The sequence below is a fragment of the Mizuhopecten yessoensis genome, unplaced genomic scaffold, assembly GCF_002113885.1.
Source record: "Mizuhopecten yessoensis strain PY_sf001 unplaced genomic scaffold, ASM211388v2 scaffold11057, whole genome shotgun sequence".
Lineage (NCBI taxonomy): Eukaryota > Metazoa > Mollusca > Bivalvia > Pectinida > Pectinidae > Mizuhopecten > Mizuhopecten yessoensis.
In genome coordinates, this window is record NW_018408857.1 from 757,529 (window position 1) to 774,492 (window position 16,964).

The following is a 16,964-nucleotide window of genomic DNA, read 5'->3' on the forward strand; positions in this document are numbered from 1 at the left end:
GGTACTAGTTGTGGATTATTAGTATCCAAGAAAGCTGGCATTATATAACTCATACGGAAATTACCTCCATGGCAAATCTGTTATTAATTCATGTGCATATAAATCCACGGATGAAGAGTAACCAGGGCATTGTTTATTTAAACATGGATTATGAAACAATAGATATTACCTGTATATGATCGAGTTTCCCAGTGCTTTCCATTCGACTTGCCACGTTAACAGTATTGCCCCAGATATCGTACTGGGGTTTTCTCGCCCCTATCACTCCAGCTACCACAGGTCCGATGTTCATACCTACATCAACATAGGAAGAGTGATTAATATAAGTTGTAATAACTTTTTTATAATTATAAAATAAATCATTTTTTATTTACATTCATTTACAACAATAATCAAAACAATAATCTTACAGATATGACTAGATATAATATGTACCTATATCGCCTTTGAGTAACTAGGAACATGTATCTATAAATTATACTCAATTTAAACACGTGTATATATCGCAAACAGCTAAAACATATACGTACCTTCATTACCTATATCAAATATGTATTAGCCATATAAATATGTAACTATATTACCCATTAGTACAAAAAACTATCAACATGAATATACAAAACGCCTAAATATAAGCATGTACGTATATGGCGTGCAGCTATAAATGTAGAATTAATTCATATACCGTTAACTAAATGTATCTAATAATAAACAACAAGAGAATACTGAAGGGTCAACAAAACTGTACCACTGACTCATGAATTTATATCACCTATCAATGTAACTTTGTACTTGTATAACAGAGAGTCAACACAACTGTACCACTAACACATGAATTTATATCACCTATCACTATATCTTTGTACCGATATAACATACGAATAACTAAATATTTACCGATTAACCATACCAATAATAATAAACATTTACGCATTAACATACGACTAACTACACAGTTTACCTATAAAAATAAGACTAGCTATAAATATTACAAATAAAACAGACGGCTTTCCATAAATATGTATCATTACCACCTGGGACACTCTTGCTAGCCAATGGTATCCTTATTATAGATTATCATACAAACTAGTACATCTGGTAAATATGTGACCACATTATATACAACAAATTAAAGCACACTTTACCATGCACACATATTTCGTCATCACGTCAGGCTTATTTTGAAGAAAAAAATTCGAAATAAAAAAAAAAAAAAAAAAATTAGCTGTGCACTCACCTGTTTTGAGCATGAAGTTGTTATAGGAATTTTCGTTGATAACCTTGAGTTTTTCTTTCATTATAAATATAAATTCGACCAGCAGTCCTAGGTAATGTATCATTGATACCTCACTGTCCGGCTGTGGGATATAAAGGTTGGTATTGCTTAGTACAAATATTGTTTCAATAATGTGACGAACGTTTTATAAGATAATAAAAGACATTCTCAGTAGCAGATCTAGAGAATTATTCTGTGCTTTAGACCACCCTTAATCCCCATGAATCCGCCAATAATTGCAAACCAGATATTTTATCCGATACATCAGTGACATTTCTTAGCTTCAGTTCATAGTTCACCTGTTGCTGCACAAAATAATTTATTTTAGAGTTACTCCCCTTCCTACCTGTATCATCATGTCCGGCATTAAGCCCACGGCGGCCATGTAGGTACTGCCAATTGTCTTTATCTTGTCTATTCCTCGAAACCGGGGCTCGTTAAGAGACTGTAGAACAGAACAAATAATTAATAACCCCATAAACAAGTAGCTGTGAGAGGTTTTTATAATGACCTTTTCACTGAACTCTTTTCAATGACTATGAGTAATAAACATTTTCTGATAATTTAGATATTATATAGAGAAATCTTACTTTGTGTCAATTTCCTTTTAACTGATAATTTTGCTTTGATTAGATATCTATTCAATACAATCAGTTCACATTAAGTTAGATACATCTCTATGACACCTATGTCATACCTCGTCAAAGTCAACGATTATTTCGTTCAGAACCCTCAAACACTCGATCCCTTGATTGTTTGCAACAAGTTCAATGTAGAAGTCCGAGAAGTTTGGAATGGATGCGAAGAACACTCCAACCTTTGGGTATTGTTGACTATACAACTCCTGAAATGGAATACAAATTGATCTCCATATACTTAAAATTAAAAGCGCATGCTCACAACATTTATCATTTTAAAATTATCAAATAAAATAAAGAGTATATTATACCACAATGCGCTTAACATGTAAGAGTTATGTTAATAGTCACGAGGAAACTTGTTAGTTATGTGGTGATGGACAGGAGATTGGTCAGTTTTGTTGACAAGACTCTTTAAACAATTAATTGAACTGAAAACATATCATGCACATCCTGATAAGGGTTGTAGCACGTGGTAAGATGTTAACATATGACTGTTAAATGTTTCACCACTTCCATTCCATCATAAACATTCATAGTATTAATATAGAGCGGATGGGGAATTAAATATTCAACTCTGAAGGACTTATTATATTTTTTTATAGAACCTTCTTGAGTTTTATTAATCATTGACCATACTCGACGAAACGTGTAGATTATAAATGCGAGTAATGAGAAAAAGACACAGGATTACGTCATAAAAGATTCTGTATACATTTGAGGTTTCCAGGTTAAAACCTACCATGTGACTTTTTGTCTGAGTGTCGATGAAGTGAGCAGCCACGTGAGCTGGAAGCAGGTTACACAGAATCTGTCGGTTATTATCTTGGAGTTCCGTCATCCCAATCTTTTCCCTCGTGGCTGTGGTCTTCCACAGGAAATCTAACCGGGCCGTCCACTCCTGCTGTCGCCCCTGAAGGTACAGCATCACCATGAAGGCTACCAAGACAACGATACCGATCACATGGGTTGGAATCACCGGCCTGTAATCAAAAAACTTATTGTAGTTTCTATCTTTAATTTGAAATGCACATAAAATGATTGCATTATTACTGAACATCAGCTGCGGTATTGTTGTCATTAAGTTCTATCAGGCTGATTTGTTCCCAATTTTGCTGTGTTAACACCGATGGTAGGTAAATTATATTTCATGGCTTGTTATGAAATGAAAACACTTGCCTTGCCTGCAGATCAAATCCATCAAAGAGTCCACGATGTGTGAGCTCCATCGCTACTATAAATACAGTCGCCATGATTGCCATCAGTATGAACTTGATCAGAGCGGCTAGCTTGAGAAAAATAGACACGCAGACGTAACCCACTATACAACTTAGGAAAATGTATGGCGGGATTGAGCACGTGAGATGTTCCTCGTCTAACATTTGGATGAAATTTACGCTTATAAGCGTCCGATATCCAATGGCGTCCCGACAGCAAAACTGTAAAATAGAACAAGATAAGGAATACAGGTGTTTTTACAATGCTTTTTTCTATTAACAGAACCAATTCAATGTTTTTGTCACAAGAAAAAACGAAAAAACGATAACTTACCACATTTATTTGCGATGTTGCATATACTAATACAATGGTCGTAATCATTGTGAAATGCCGCAATCCCGAGGATTTCCGAATGTCGAATGGAGTGCACTGTGATAGGAAAAATACATAAAAGAATTATTATTCAAATATGATGACGAGAAGTATTCATGATATAACGGACACATACCATTAGCGTCAGAAATCATGTCAAACAAAATAAAACTGTTATAATGTACAGCGTATAACAATAACGTGACAGTAAATTTAACTAAATAAAATAGAACAAATGTGTGACGTAGGCGTCAACAAAGGTAAGGTAAATTGATACAAATATACATTATGTCGTCAGAAGAGGTAGACAAGCAAATCTGAAGGTTTAAAATAAGGCCGAGATTATTGATCTCCCCCCGACACTTACCCTAAGTTTAACACTGAGGATGAGCATCAGGACAATCGCGATCCAGCAGAAGGAAGCCAGGAACAACATCAGTAGCAGCAACGTCCTGTTAATGTGTAGGTTTAATTGACACTATTCAAACATCAATTACACCATTTGCATTAATTCAATTAAACTTATTGAATGAACGAGCCCACCCTCCTCTTTAACTGAAGATTACAGGTTTCATTACATTTGAAATTACATAAAATCACATCAAAATGATGAGATATAAAACACATGAAGCAACGTGTACTTCAAAAGTCTACATAATAGGTGTAAAACGGTTGTTAACACGTGTTTATGAATATAATTCATTAAGAACACTTGATTATGACGCATGAATAGCATTTGGACATAAAGTGATCCTGAGCAGCACTGATGCACACTGAAAATATAAGACATACCTTGGAAGGATGACAATTTGGAGTCCGGCTGTACACATTAACATGACCAGAGCACACATCATACTACTGCTGAATGCGCGGTCCTCAGTGGCCTGGTACTGTACGGAACAACAGAAAACATAACCATGGAACAATTTAGGTCTGACACGTTTTATTTGATACAGGGTATCCCAACACAAAAAACATGTATTAGAAAAGTACATTGTTTTATTCAGAAATTAAGGTCACATATATATTAAATTAAAAATACACAGAATTAACTAATTAAAACATATTTGTTGGACAAAAATCGTCAAATATGTGTTAAACTGAAATAAATTATCTCGGCTAAAAAGAAAATTACGAACAGTTTGATAGGGTTTAGTTCTTTTTAGTTAAAGACGAGAAATTAATTTCATCGATTTATAGGAAGACAAAAATATATTAATGTGTAAACAAGTACTATCAGAAATATTGAAAAGTTTTATGAATCGTTTTTCTAAATTTGTACGAATCTACTGCAAACATCAATAAGCGTTCTACTGATTAATGATAAAGGTAGGGAATTTTAAACCGTTTGGTTAGGTTTAATTTTGTTTAAGGTCCTATTAACAGTTAATGTCGTTGAAGGACGTGCCTCCATGTGTGTAGTGTATGCGTGCTTGCGTGCGTGTATGTAGGAGACAGGGTATGTTGGCGTGCTTGCACTCTTGTGATAGCGCGGACTTTATAGTGCTATCTCACTGAAATACCACGGCCGATACCAAAGGATAGATTCGAAACAATTTAAGACGGTTTCCGAATGTTTTGTGTTCTCTGAAAAGGATATATCTTTCAGACGTTCTTTTTTCCCGTTATAATTCGATGAGCTTAAAACTATTTTAGCACCCAGTAGTGGTGCGGAAATATTCTTGACATGAACCTAATCCAAATCATATTGGTCACATGAAACACAAATGACAAGAAGACGTCGACGAAAAAAGTGGGAATTTGAAATAATTGGCAAGATTATTCTGCAAATTAATGGATCACAGCACTCTTATTATTATTGTTGCAGTAATCAAAACTAAGGAATACTATACACAATATTAGTTAAGGAATGATCCAAGGCATACCTGGTAGTGAGGAAATCCAAAACTAATCGGAAATCCAAAACTAATCGAACGTATTCCATATTTTTGTTTCTCTAACTAATGACATATCTGTTAATACAATTTCTAAACAAAACAATGTGGTATTAATTTATAGTCAGAGCTGTACATAGCGTCTTGGGTTTCTTAAAAACACTAAAGCGAACATATCTGTTCGTATTGGGGCGACTTTAAACCTTCCAAGACAAACTAAATTATTATTTTAGAAATACATCAAACTTGTTTAATTCGTTTTGGGCTGGTCTGACGTAAACGTCCCCTTCAAAATATGGCATTACTCTATCTACAGAAGCAATCTCCTTCTTTGTGTATAATTCGAAGTAAGAAACCTCTGCGGGGCAGACACTTACTCTCATCTTTTACATACACAGAGTAATAATATACAAAGGTTGAGTCCTATTCATAGATTATAATAAGTTGCAAACAGAATACTGTCATTGTCCCCTCAAACTACAGGCCATACATACCCTTTTTTCTATGGGGGACTCTTTAAACCTAAGTGTGAGGAAGTTGACGTGGTCCCTTTTCTCCTTATCGACACTGCGGGCCATCAGGGCGGTGGCCAGATACTTGTTGGCTCGGTCCTCCAAGGCAGGCTTGTTGGAATGTCTGCAGAGTGAGGAACAGTTTATTGAACTCTTCTTGACTCATTTTATTTAACGGTAAAATCATCAATTAAAATAACTGTGGCTTAAATAAGGTCAGCAGACGAAACTGTCCATTAAAATGTTAACCTGTACCATGTATCATATGAAACTGTTTAAATTAATAGGAAACAATAAAAATATCATATTATAAACTAAGCTATATAAAATGATGTTGATACCAATCCTATTATATTCACAAAGCTGTCTATCTGTCTTTAGGGTTAGATTAAGATGATGGCCCACTTGTATAAAACATCTCAACTCTTGAGATTTCCTCAAGTCTAAGATTTCCCATAGACAATACATTGCTTGATATTTTCCTAAACTTTGAGTTTAACAGACCACAATTTTCTGACGTCATTCCCCGTTGAATCAGCTCCGTACGTACCTTTCCTTTAACGGTTTTCGGCGTTTGTCTGTTACAGAATAACCGAACGGGCTCTGTAGAAATGTAACATTAGAAAAATGTTTTTGCAGCGGTAAGCAAATTTTGATAAAACAATAGAAATTCATTTAAGTTCCTGTCATCAGCTCAGTTATCGCCTTAATCTCTTTTATCTCCAGTCCGAGAATACTGTGATGGTTGCCTTTTGTTGTATGTCCTGATCGATGGAGACTTAAGTTTATGTTAGCAGAGATCCTCATTTGAAAAATAAAATGAACTTGCAATAGTTATCTTTGCAATATATAATATCTTAAATATCATCTATTTGATCTCCCTAACATTTATCAAAACAATATGAGTTCATTTACTTTTATTGGTTGCAAATACTGTAAGTTACGCATTATTATATCTTTTATGTTATATTGTATATAGCTCGTTTTTTCAGTGCCTCTCAGCATGGATAGTACTACTACTGTACAACAAACGATGTTTGGTTGTGAATATCTTAATTCATTTCCATTAGTGACTAAATAATACAATTTCATCGTGTAATGTAGTAGTACCTTAATAATACCTGGTCTATCCATTTATCCCGCAAACCTCCTTCCGTTTGGCCAAATACGAGAACCGCATGCAAATCTCACATTTGTTAACCAAGATAATTCAAATTTACACAAGACCGTCACTTTGGTCGACAGTTAATAAACATACTTCAATGAATGTTTAACAATTTCCATATTTAGAAAAGCCTCTGTAAATTGATAAACTTACAAAAGCGTTGCCCGGCAGTTTTTTGGCCTCTTCGTTAGAAGGAGTAAGAACATTGGAGAAGGGGATCTCGGCGTTAAACCTGACGGACTGCATCAGTCTCACGACACAGTTGGATACATTACGGAACGATAGACGCTTTGGTTTAACATTTTCAAGATTCTTGTCCAGGAACCGGCTCGGAACCTGCATTGGAATGAACATATCATGTGCACAAAGTTATTCAAATTATTCTCTGTCCATTGTCATGAAACATCCTTCGTCTCAGTTAAAGGTTGAATTCTGAATATTTTCTTCGTTTTTCTTTTCATTTATTAAAAAGCAGATATAAAATGCATTAATTACGTGGTAACTTTATCTTTTAAATATACTTAATGTGTAATATGATATCAATTCAAATTAAGATATGAATACCGGGTAGCATTAGGCAAAATAATAAAAATCAATCTGCCTTTTAGTTTTCATATTCACCGAATTAATTTAAAATGAACAACAATGACAAAATACGGCTTTTTCATGAATGACTTTACAATTATGTAATTAAAAATGAACGTTGCTTAATCAACCTCTAACTTTTCAACATTTTTTTTCTTGAAATCAAAAATTATTTGCCTTTTTCAATTATGACGAATTACATTTGTTTTATGCAAGGTTTTACAATTATGTATAAATATGATATTATCATGTTTGTTCTTTAAGTATAGAATCATATTGTTCATTTTATATCAGATCTGTTGACATATTTTATTTTGATTTTAATAGTAAGTTAACACGTGATCAGTATAGTGACGCGAGGCCCTACCCTGCGGGGATGCACATCCTTAATGAGAAAGGTCTGAACGCCATGTTCACGGAGGAAAGGGTCTCGATCTCCGCCATTACCAGGCTCCACCTCGTACGAGTCGTCTAGGTGGTTCAGGGTCTCCCTGGTCAGGTGAACACGTCTGATGAACGCCAACACAATCAGGTATTTATTTTGTATAGATATCTATATATGTTTAATTAAAAGTACAATCATAACGAACACTACCAGTTGATGCAATGGAAAAACAACATTATGAAATGATAACCCAATTAATGCCGGAAGTGGCTTTTTTTTAACAAGTATAACGAATACTCCAGAGGCTCGATATCCAGGGTTTACGTTCACGTTCGCTCTCTTAACCCCTGGAATACGTCATAGCAAAATTGAAGGCTCAGTGTGCCCCACTTTCTTGATGAGACAAGGAGACTAGTTCGATCGTTTGATATACATCAAAGAATCTCGCGGTCACGTAACGGTAAAAGTTGACATGCATTCAAGTCGGGTGTCTCTCCTTTGTGATCGTCAAAGGACAGGTATCAACCTAGCGATTGGTCAGGTTTTTTTTTACATGAGACCAATCACACAGCTATCTTCGTTCCTTCAATTTGCTATGACAAATTCCAGCGGTGCAGAGAGCGAAAGTGAGCGTAGCACCTGGATATCGAGGATGATATACTAGTGTTTTATCAATAAACCAATATATGTCATGATCTCTACCAGGGAAGACGTACTTTCTCAATTATGCTTTTTTCAAAATTAACACTAGATAGGACCAACATATTGAAAATACATGTTTCTTATTTATGCTTTTATATGTCACAGTTAGGGAACAACTTTCGTCGTTACAGATATCAGGATATCAGAGAGGACCAACATATTAACTACTGTCTTGATTATGCATACATATATGTCGAACTAATAGTAACATCGGCAAGGTAAACAAAGCAAATAACTGCCTTTTGACTTTAACACTAAGTTGTGGGGAGGTCAAACACAACGAACTACTTCTTTGTTCTTATACACAGATAGATATGAAAATGAATGCGTTTGATATACTGAAACACTAGTGCCGTTCGTTTGTATATTACGATGATGCTAACCGTTCATTCATTAGCATGTTCCGACAAAGCGAAACAGGTAAGTCTGTCAAAGTGAATCAGCGACACATGTTAATGGCAGATACCTATACTGTGTGGACCTTTCAGTAATAATATATAGAATACACACTGACTTTATAGATATATGTATACTATAAGGTTCTGTACCTAAAGCATTGTAATGGGAAAATGATAATTATTATGGTCTGTCTACCGTATGTCATGCTCTAGATGACATTGATGGTAGACTATGTTAAATGTTTCTGACTGTTAATGACTGCTGATGCCTCACATGGTATGAACACATTTGAACCATCTACGCTTACATCCCGGCGAGTAAACATGAGTGATTCATATAAGTCAATGGACTTGTAAAATAAATCGATTTTAAATAAAATAATTTAAGTCAATATAAATCGGACCACATCAACGTTTTGAAGTACACTTGCAAAAATCAGTTTTACGATTGGAAATGTTGGAATCATTTTCTAAATTGTATGTAAGATCTAATGTGTTTGTATTAGAAGTTTGGCTGAGAATAAAAATAAATGGGAATACCTACCAGATTTATCAACGCACTACGGTGTATCCTTTTCCTGACGTTTCTCATGAGTGAGAGACAAACGATTCAATCAAAAGTAATGTTATAATTATTAAACCTCTTAACGAACTTTGCTTTCGACGCTAAATGTAACATACCCAGGAATGCCTCCAGATTCCATGTGGTTTGCCAGCGTGACGTCATTACTCCAAACGTCATATTGCCATTTCTTCAATCCCAGAACACCACACAACACCCTTCCGGTGTGGAGACCAACGCGCATGTTCAGTCGTGCATCACTGGTTTCACAAACAGAACTACAACAAACAAGAAGTAAACTGAGTAATAATTCATGCAACTAAAAATCGATACTTTAGGATTTTTTTTGGTGCGTGGTAGGTTAAAAGTCCTATGTTGAAACCACACTATATTGTTATAGCATGTGTTTTGTTATAGCATGTTTATTGTTATAGCATGTTTATTGTTATAGCATGTGTTTTGTTATAGTATGTTTATTGTTATAGCATGTCTATTGTTATAGCATGTGTTTTGTTATAGCGTGTGTTTTGTTATAGCATGTTTAATGTTATAGCATGTTTATTGTTATAGCATGTTTATTGGTATAGCATGTGTTTTGTTATAGCATGTTTATTGTTATAGCATGTGTTTTGATAAAGCATGTTTAAACTCGTGAACTTTCAACCATGTGGAATTTAAGTCCTACTGAATTAAATGAAGGTTATCTGGAAGGACAGAGAAGTGAGTCATGTGTTCGTTTTTACAGTGATGGCCTCATTGACAGGATACAGACAGACAAAGATGGATGGAACAAATCAAGATTACAGTCTTAAAACCATAAAAAAAACTAAAATAAAACAAAACTCGGTTGGATTCCGTATGATGTGTTCAAGACAGAGTCGCCGGCTAATAAGCAATTATATTGCCGAGTAGATACTGCTTGTTCGTGTTAAGCAACCGATCTCCTTCGAACGAAACCCCAAAAATATGAACCTATAAAGTCATGTTGTGAAAATCATCTCGTGGAGCGTAAACATCCGATTTCGGTAATGGCGGAACATCGTCTGACAGACAGATGCTGATGGAATGCTTTATGGTGACGAACGGGATCAGTTTTCCTGGAAGTATTATAGACTAATGATTATACTGGTGTTGACCAGGTCACATTTATTCAGGAAATTAAGACACATAGAAGAGCTTTTGAGTGGCGATTCAATGGCATTATACGAACTCCTTAAGCAGTGGAGAAAGGTATCGTAATATTCAAGTCGTCAGATAGCATTTGGTGGTGAGGTGACCAGGATAAAAGAAATGCCGAATACTTCTTGAAGTTATGTTATCAACTCTGATAAAATATCCTTAACATATCAGTACATGGGAAATTGGAATTCGACTTATTTATTCGTCACATTTGTCTTTTAATTTTGTAGTGTAGTGATCAGGATAAACGAACTAAAGAAATCATTCTTGAAGTCTTGTTATTCAACATAGAATATCCTTAATATATCAGTTTATGAGAATTTGGGGGACGAGACAAGTCGTCTGTACAGCATTTCGATGAAAGTATATCATATGGAACATACATGTGCACTGTAACCCGTATATTCTATAAAGGAGATGACGGGTGATGAACTCATATTAGTGAAATAAATCAACTTCTATAACTAATATATTTTATGGAAAGGAGAATGGTTATAATATGTATTGTGTGTGTAGAAACAGGAAAAAGATTTGATAGCTTTATGAATATATTCTTATAAACATAAAAATAGCTTGTTGTTCATTTATTGTATAGTATGTTACTATTTAGTGAAATTGCAAGTGCAAGAAATTAGGTATGTCCATACAATTATGTAACCTCACAGTCTAACGAAGGACGGAACATCGCTCAAAAGATTACTCTCCGTATCTAACATGTGGACGCGTTTAACAATTTGTATGTATATATAGCCAGCCGGAATATGCCGGAATATATGCTGTGGTCATTGATGACAAGTAAAAACAAAGGCATACCATAACAAACGATGATCATTTGTGTACGCTGTTTGAAGGCTCACACAGACATACTTTGTTGACTATAAAGCCACATAGACAACAGCCACGATTTATATGTACCACATCTGGTATCCAGCAACGCGCCTTTGGTGAGTTAGATATTATAGCGTTAATTAATAGTCGCATCAAACAGATTTACAGCAGTGTATATACCTACCGTAATAATTCATTTTTTATTGTGGGAGCGTCCGACTTTAAAAGTCAGACAGAACAAATTTCCCTGGCTCGTGTCCAGATAATTATGATTCAGTATACCTCACGACCTAAGAGGTAGTGTCAGAAATAGTGTAATTTCTCTCATCTGTGTATGTAGCGGCCATGTAGGTACTTTATGACCATTTACCTGACGCTGTAAAGATGTCAGGTACTACATACCAAGGTTCTTTATGCTATCGCTTAAACCAAAGAAATAACAAAAGTACCACAGGGGTATACAATACGCCTGTCTCTGCATGATTGTCGAAACATAGCGGGACATTTGATGGTCCTAGACCTTGCCAAGTTTCAAACCGAGAGACTATTTGTCTATTCATATTGATTCAAGTCCAGGGTCAGTAACTCTGTAAAGATACATCAATCAAAGTATCAAAGCGTATGGAAACTTAGGAACTAGTTACTGAAAGAATTTAGTGGAAAATGAGGGAGTTGTTGTCCAGAGAAGTCGACGGACGGGCGGATAGACAACGCCATAACAAAATACGTCCCGTTAACGAACGAAAGGACACCATCATAACGCCATACATCAATACCTCCGGTTAGCGAACGGATGGGAAACGTCATACCGCAATACGTCCCAATAACGAACATGCGGACAACGCCATACCTTAAAATGATCCCGTTACCAACAGGAAGAACAACGCTATGACATGATATGACCTGTTAAAGAACGGACAGACAAAGCCATACAATAAAACGTCCTGTTAGCAAACGCTTTACCATGAACTCCTGTCTCGACGGACAACGACATACCAGAATATATCTTTACAGGCAAACAAGAATGATGGATAAACGAATGCGCGTTGGACCTCTGGCAGACAGTGAAGATCATTGTAGGGAAGTAACGGGACGTCTGACAAAGAACGCAGGGACGTCCCTGAAGGAATGTAAACCGGCGGACGACTGGACGTCTGGTAGTGTAGGCCGTCACCGTAGGCCGTCACAGTAGGGTGTGTACCCGTCCTTCAGACATACTTTATTATAGAGGTATATACGTCTGACATGGGAATACCCTATCTATTGTAATGTCGACGTTGTCATGTTATACATCTCAGAATCTACAGCCAGTCTACTACAATCTCACACCCACTGAACTGAATCTTCACCATATCAAACAACCACTTGGGTGTTAATGTGACATCTTAGTCGACCATTTGTCCAGATCTGTTAATATACTAGTAAATTGAACCACAATACATATAACCTGTCAAACAAATACTGACGCTGACGTCAAACAATTTCCTTTGCAAGGATACTGCAATTATTGTGTTCTGTATGGATCCTAACCTATACATATTGTTTGATAATTCAACTGACCCATAAACATGGTTTGATGATTAAAACTATCTTTTTCAAAGTGATGAATACAAAACGATATTGTATGTGCATAATGTCAGACGAAAATAGAATCTTTCTTTCAACTTTTTTCCGTTCGAAAATTGTGTCTATCACAGACGCTTGATTCTTTTCATCAATGGCTCGCCTGCTGTCTACTTTCTGTTTTCATTCCAGGTCTCGAGAGGTGCTTGACTTCCACTAAGTAACGGTAGGTAAAACACTTAAGGATAAACACTGCTTTCAAAGGCGTGTGGGCTGGTCCTGATTAGTTACTCTGTATAAAGCTTCATAACAAATGCGCCCAGTCACCCCAACCGTAGCTCGCGGGACTTGGTTCTGTCCCGTATGTAAATTCTCCATTTCTTACACCGAAACTCGATGATAGTGTATACGTATCGTATTTAGAAATGACTAACATAACCTCTCTTGTTGTGAATTTTTGTAAATGAGCCCCAAGTGTACATGGAGCTTTGCCCCTATGTATCCTCGGATTGCGTCCCGTTAGATTCCATATGTTCCAGGTGTATTTTCAGGTCTGACCACGGATTAAGAGCAGGTTGTATCCAGTAAGAATGCAATTGTGATAAGACACTGTTATGATATTTCTGAAGTGTTTTGATATGATATGTGTCGGTTGGAATTTAATAAAGAATGTCAAATATAATGATAACTATTTCAAAGTTACTTGATTTCGAAGGATTAGAATGTTTATAGATGAGTTGTGATAAAATGGAGATGCATTGTTGCTCATAGTGTATATTTCTCATCTGTTATCTTCGTATCGTTATTGTGTTCAAGTGGTTCATCTTGGACTGGTGGTCCTGGTGGTCCTTGATAAATTCATTGGCGCCGACCTTATACTCGTATACATTTATCTAACTATACCTTGTCACCGGGATGGAAGTCGCACTGATATGACCCAAAGAACACTTAAATGTTTTATAAGAGTTTTGACTCCTCGCAACAGTGTAATACTACGAAAAAGAAGCGCTCAAAAAGCACAATAATATGTTTACCTCTTGGCGGCAGGATTTCGGTATTGGACACAGCTGTAATTGTTATCCAGAGGCTAACCAAAATACCCCCGCATCCCACAATTAGAATAAAGGGAACATCTGTCCTCTATTAATAAGGTTTGAAATGAAAACAAAATTAGTATATCATGCCCAGGTGCACAAAGCCAATATGAAGTCAATCTTTCGGATTGAAACAAAAATACTACTTGGATGGCCAACGTCAGGGGGTAGTTACCATATCTGTAAATGTTCGTTGAAATCGGCCAAGTAGTTTAGTCTCAAAACTCCGTACAAAATTGTTAGAATTAAAAAATGACTCCTGCATGCACAACATCAGGGGGTAGCTATTTGATTTGTTAAGTGTCGTTGAAATCAGGGCTAACATTTAGGAGGAGTTGCCCTGAAAAGACTTTAGGAACGTCAGACATCCAGACAGACTGACGGACGGACAAACATATCGGGTGATTATACATGTAGTATACTCCCAACTTCTTTGCGGGGTTATAATAACAACATGAACACAATAGCCTGTAGCAGACAAAATAACGTGTATCAAGCACAATAACCTATATCAAACTGGTGTAAATCCAGTATCTGATGACACACTGACTGACCACTATGGTCTGAGGTCTTAATGACTCTCCACACTCGTACTCCTTACTTACTGTATAGCCTCTATCATGTCCAGACCCATGTCCACACAACACTTGGCATGGTCAGCTCTCGGCTCTGGCAGTCCACTCACACAGTAATAACAGTCACCGAGGATCTTGATACGTAGGTTATGGTTCTTCTACAAACAGATATGCATACAGATGTTCAGAGAACATTAAGAGTTTATAAAAGTGTACTTCTGAACCACATACAACTTTGACCTTAAAGGGCAAAAAATCTGTATGAATTTGAGACTAATTGTTTGCAAATATAGCAGTGCTTTAGATATGATCTAGTGTTTTGGATACTATTGATATGATCTGCATGACCTGAAGGTGACTGTATGATGATGACTGTATGATGATGATTGCTCTACAATTTGTGTTGTGGTCAACCAAGCATTATATCGTAGTTAACGCTCAAACTATGGAATTTAACTAATGAATCAATGAATAACATGTCATCAACGTACTGAAAATGATAATCTCTGATTTAATTTGAGTAACGATTATTACATTGTTGTAGTTTAACCTGTCATAGTGCGAAAATCGCCTGATATGATCAAAAAAAAAATCCACCATTTAGCAGAGCTTACCGTGGCCAGATAGTCAAAGCGTCCGAAAAGTTCGTTAAGGATACGGACGAGGTCCTGGGCGGAACAGTGGGAGGACAGGTTGGTGAAGCCTACTATATCGGCAAACAAGATACTGTAAAAGTGAGCATAACGGCGATTGGTCAACTTTTATAATAAATTGATACAGATTGTATAGCACAATGATACAAAGGGTCAAATGGGCGACAGCAAATGGAGATTGATATCGGGAGAGAAAAGAGGACAAAACAATACATAGAAACGCAGGAAATAAACACATTTTTAAAAGCACTAACATTTGATGACTAACATTTGATGGGATACATTGTGTTCATTTGTTTTTTGTCGCATGGTTGCCGTGTTGAACTCGTATCAATTTAATACGAGCTACAAATAAGGTTGTTTATAAATTATGGTGAACCAAACTGTATAATTTCCAAAAAAAATTATGGAACAAATATCAGAGAAAACAACGAAGAGTAAATAATCCAAAGTTTTTGGGGAAGTTTTTAGGCGTTTAATACACCATGACAAAATAACGTGGCAGTAGCAAACGTTTCTCAGTTGTATTGTTCCACGATTAACATTTGTAAGCAAAACAAGTAACGGAGAAAGTAAAAACGCATAACAAACTCATTACAATTCCATGTATGGAAAAGCTGTATTGCTTACGTCTTAAGAACTCAAATATAACGCAGTAAGGACTATGACGTAAATATGTGTGCGAGGTTTGGTTGAAATTGATCTTGATGGACTAAGTATATTAAGAATAATAAGGATATAAGTCACCCCAAAATAACAGCACCTGTTCAGGACCTTTAGGACATTATCTAGATCAAGATTGGTTATCAATGACCAGGTGGATCTTCAAAATGTCTAAGCCAATCAAACAAATGTAGCAATCTGTGATTGTGAACGGTTAAAAAAAATAACAGCACTTGGTGAGTGCCAGAAGAGGAACATTTGTATGAAGCAATGTCGAAATCAGTCTGATTGAAAATGAGAACTAAAAAATATCTCGGCTAATATAGGTCAAGCAAGATGGTCAATTACATCAATTCTTTTCTAAGATTCCATTTTTAGACCTCTGGATGAAGTAAATAAATGCTTGTCCCATTTCCCCTATTGAACATATACGTAATACCAATTCGCAAGTTGTTACTGTTTTACCTGACGTTGTCGTGTCTTTGTATATATATCTGATGGAACTGTTGCATTGTTGGGTTCTGGGTAATACTCTTTTTCACTAATACAGCGATATGTTCAGGAAGGACGCTGAGGAGCAATTTTTCCTGCAATTGAAAAAACGAAGATGTCAAAAATAAAACAAAAGATCTTAAATACTCAAACTCAACACCGTAATAGGCTGAGGAAACATTAGTCGATTACATGGTCGGGAAAATCCT

General features: G+C 36.0%; 1 protein-coding gene across 3 annotated transcripts in view; it reads right to left on the bottom strand.

Moving 5' to 3' along the window:
* The window catches only part of LOC110465124 (Ca(2+)/calmodulin-responsive adenylate cyclase-like), a 72,482-nt gene that overhangs the window by 5,094 nt on the left and 50,424 nt on the right, over positions 1 to 16,964 (bottom strand). For all 3 annotated transcript variants that reach the window (XM_021520727.1, XM_021520724.1, XM_021520726.1), the window contains exons 4-20: positions 16,729 to 16,850; positions 15,562 to 15,673; positions 14,978 to 15,105; positions 9,828 to 9,986; positions 8,029 to 8,170; positions 7,230 to 7,412; positions 6,462 to 6,514; positions 5,894 to 6,035; positions 4,297 to 4,394; positions 3,872 to 3,956; positions 3,466 to 3,561; positions 3,094 to 3,353; positions 2,657 to 2,897; positions 1,974 to 2,120; positions 1,623 to 1,721; positions 1,238 to 1,358; positions 170 to 294 (exon numbers count right to left, since the gene is read on the bottom strand). In XM_021520727.1, coding sequence (XP_021376402.1) covers positions 170 to 294; positions 1,238 to 1,358; positions 1,623 to 1,721; positions 1,974 to 2,120; positions 2,657 to 2,897; positions 3,094 to 3,353; positions 3,466 to 3,561; positions 3,872 to 3,956; positions 4,297 to 4,394; positions 5,894 to 6,035; positions 6,462 to 6,514; positions 7,230 to 7,412; positions 8,029 to 8,170; positions 9,828 to 9,986; positions 14,978 to 15,105; positions 15,562 to 15,673; positions 16,729 to 16,850 — 2,313 coding nt within the window. The remainder of the gene's footprint in view (positions 1 to 169; positions 295 to 1,237; positions 1,359 to 1,622; positions 1,722 to 1,973; positions 2,121 to 2,656; positions 2,898 to 3,093; positions 3,354 to 3,465; positions 3,562 to 3,871; positions 3,957 to 4,296; positions 4,395 to 5,893; positions 6,036 to 6,461; positions 6,515 to 7,229; positions 7,413 to 8,028; positions 8,171 to 9,827; positions 9,987 to 14,977; positions 15,106 to 15,561; positions 15,674 to 16,728; positions 16,851 to 16,964) is intronic.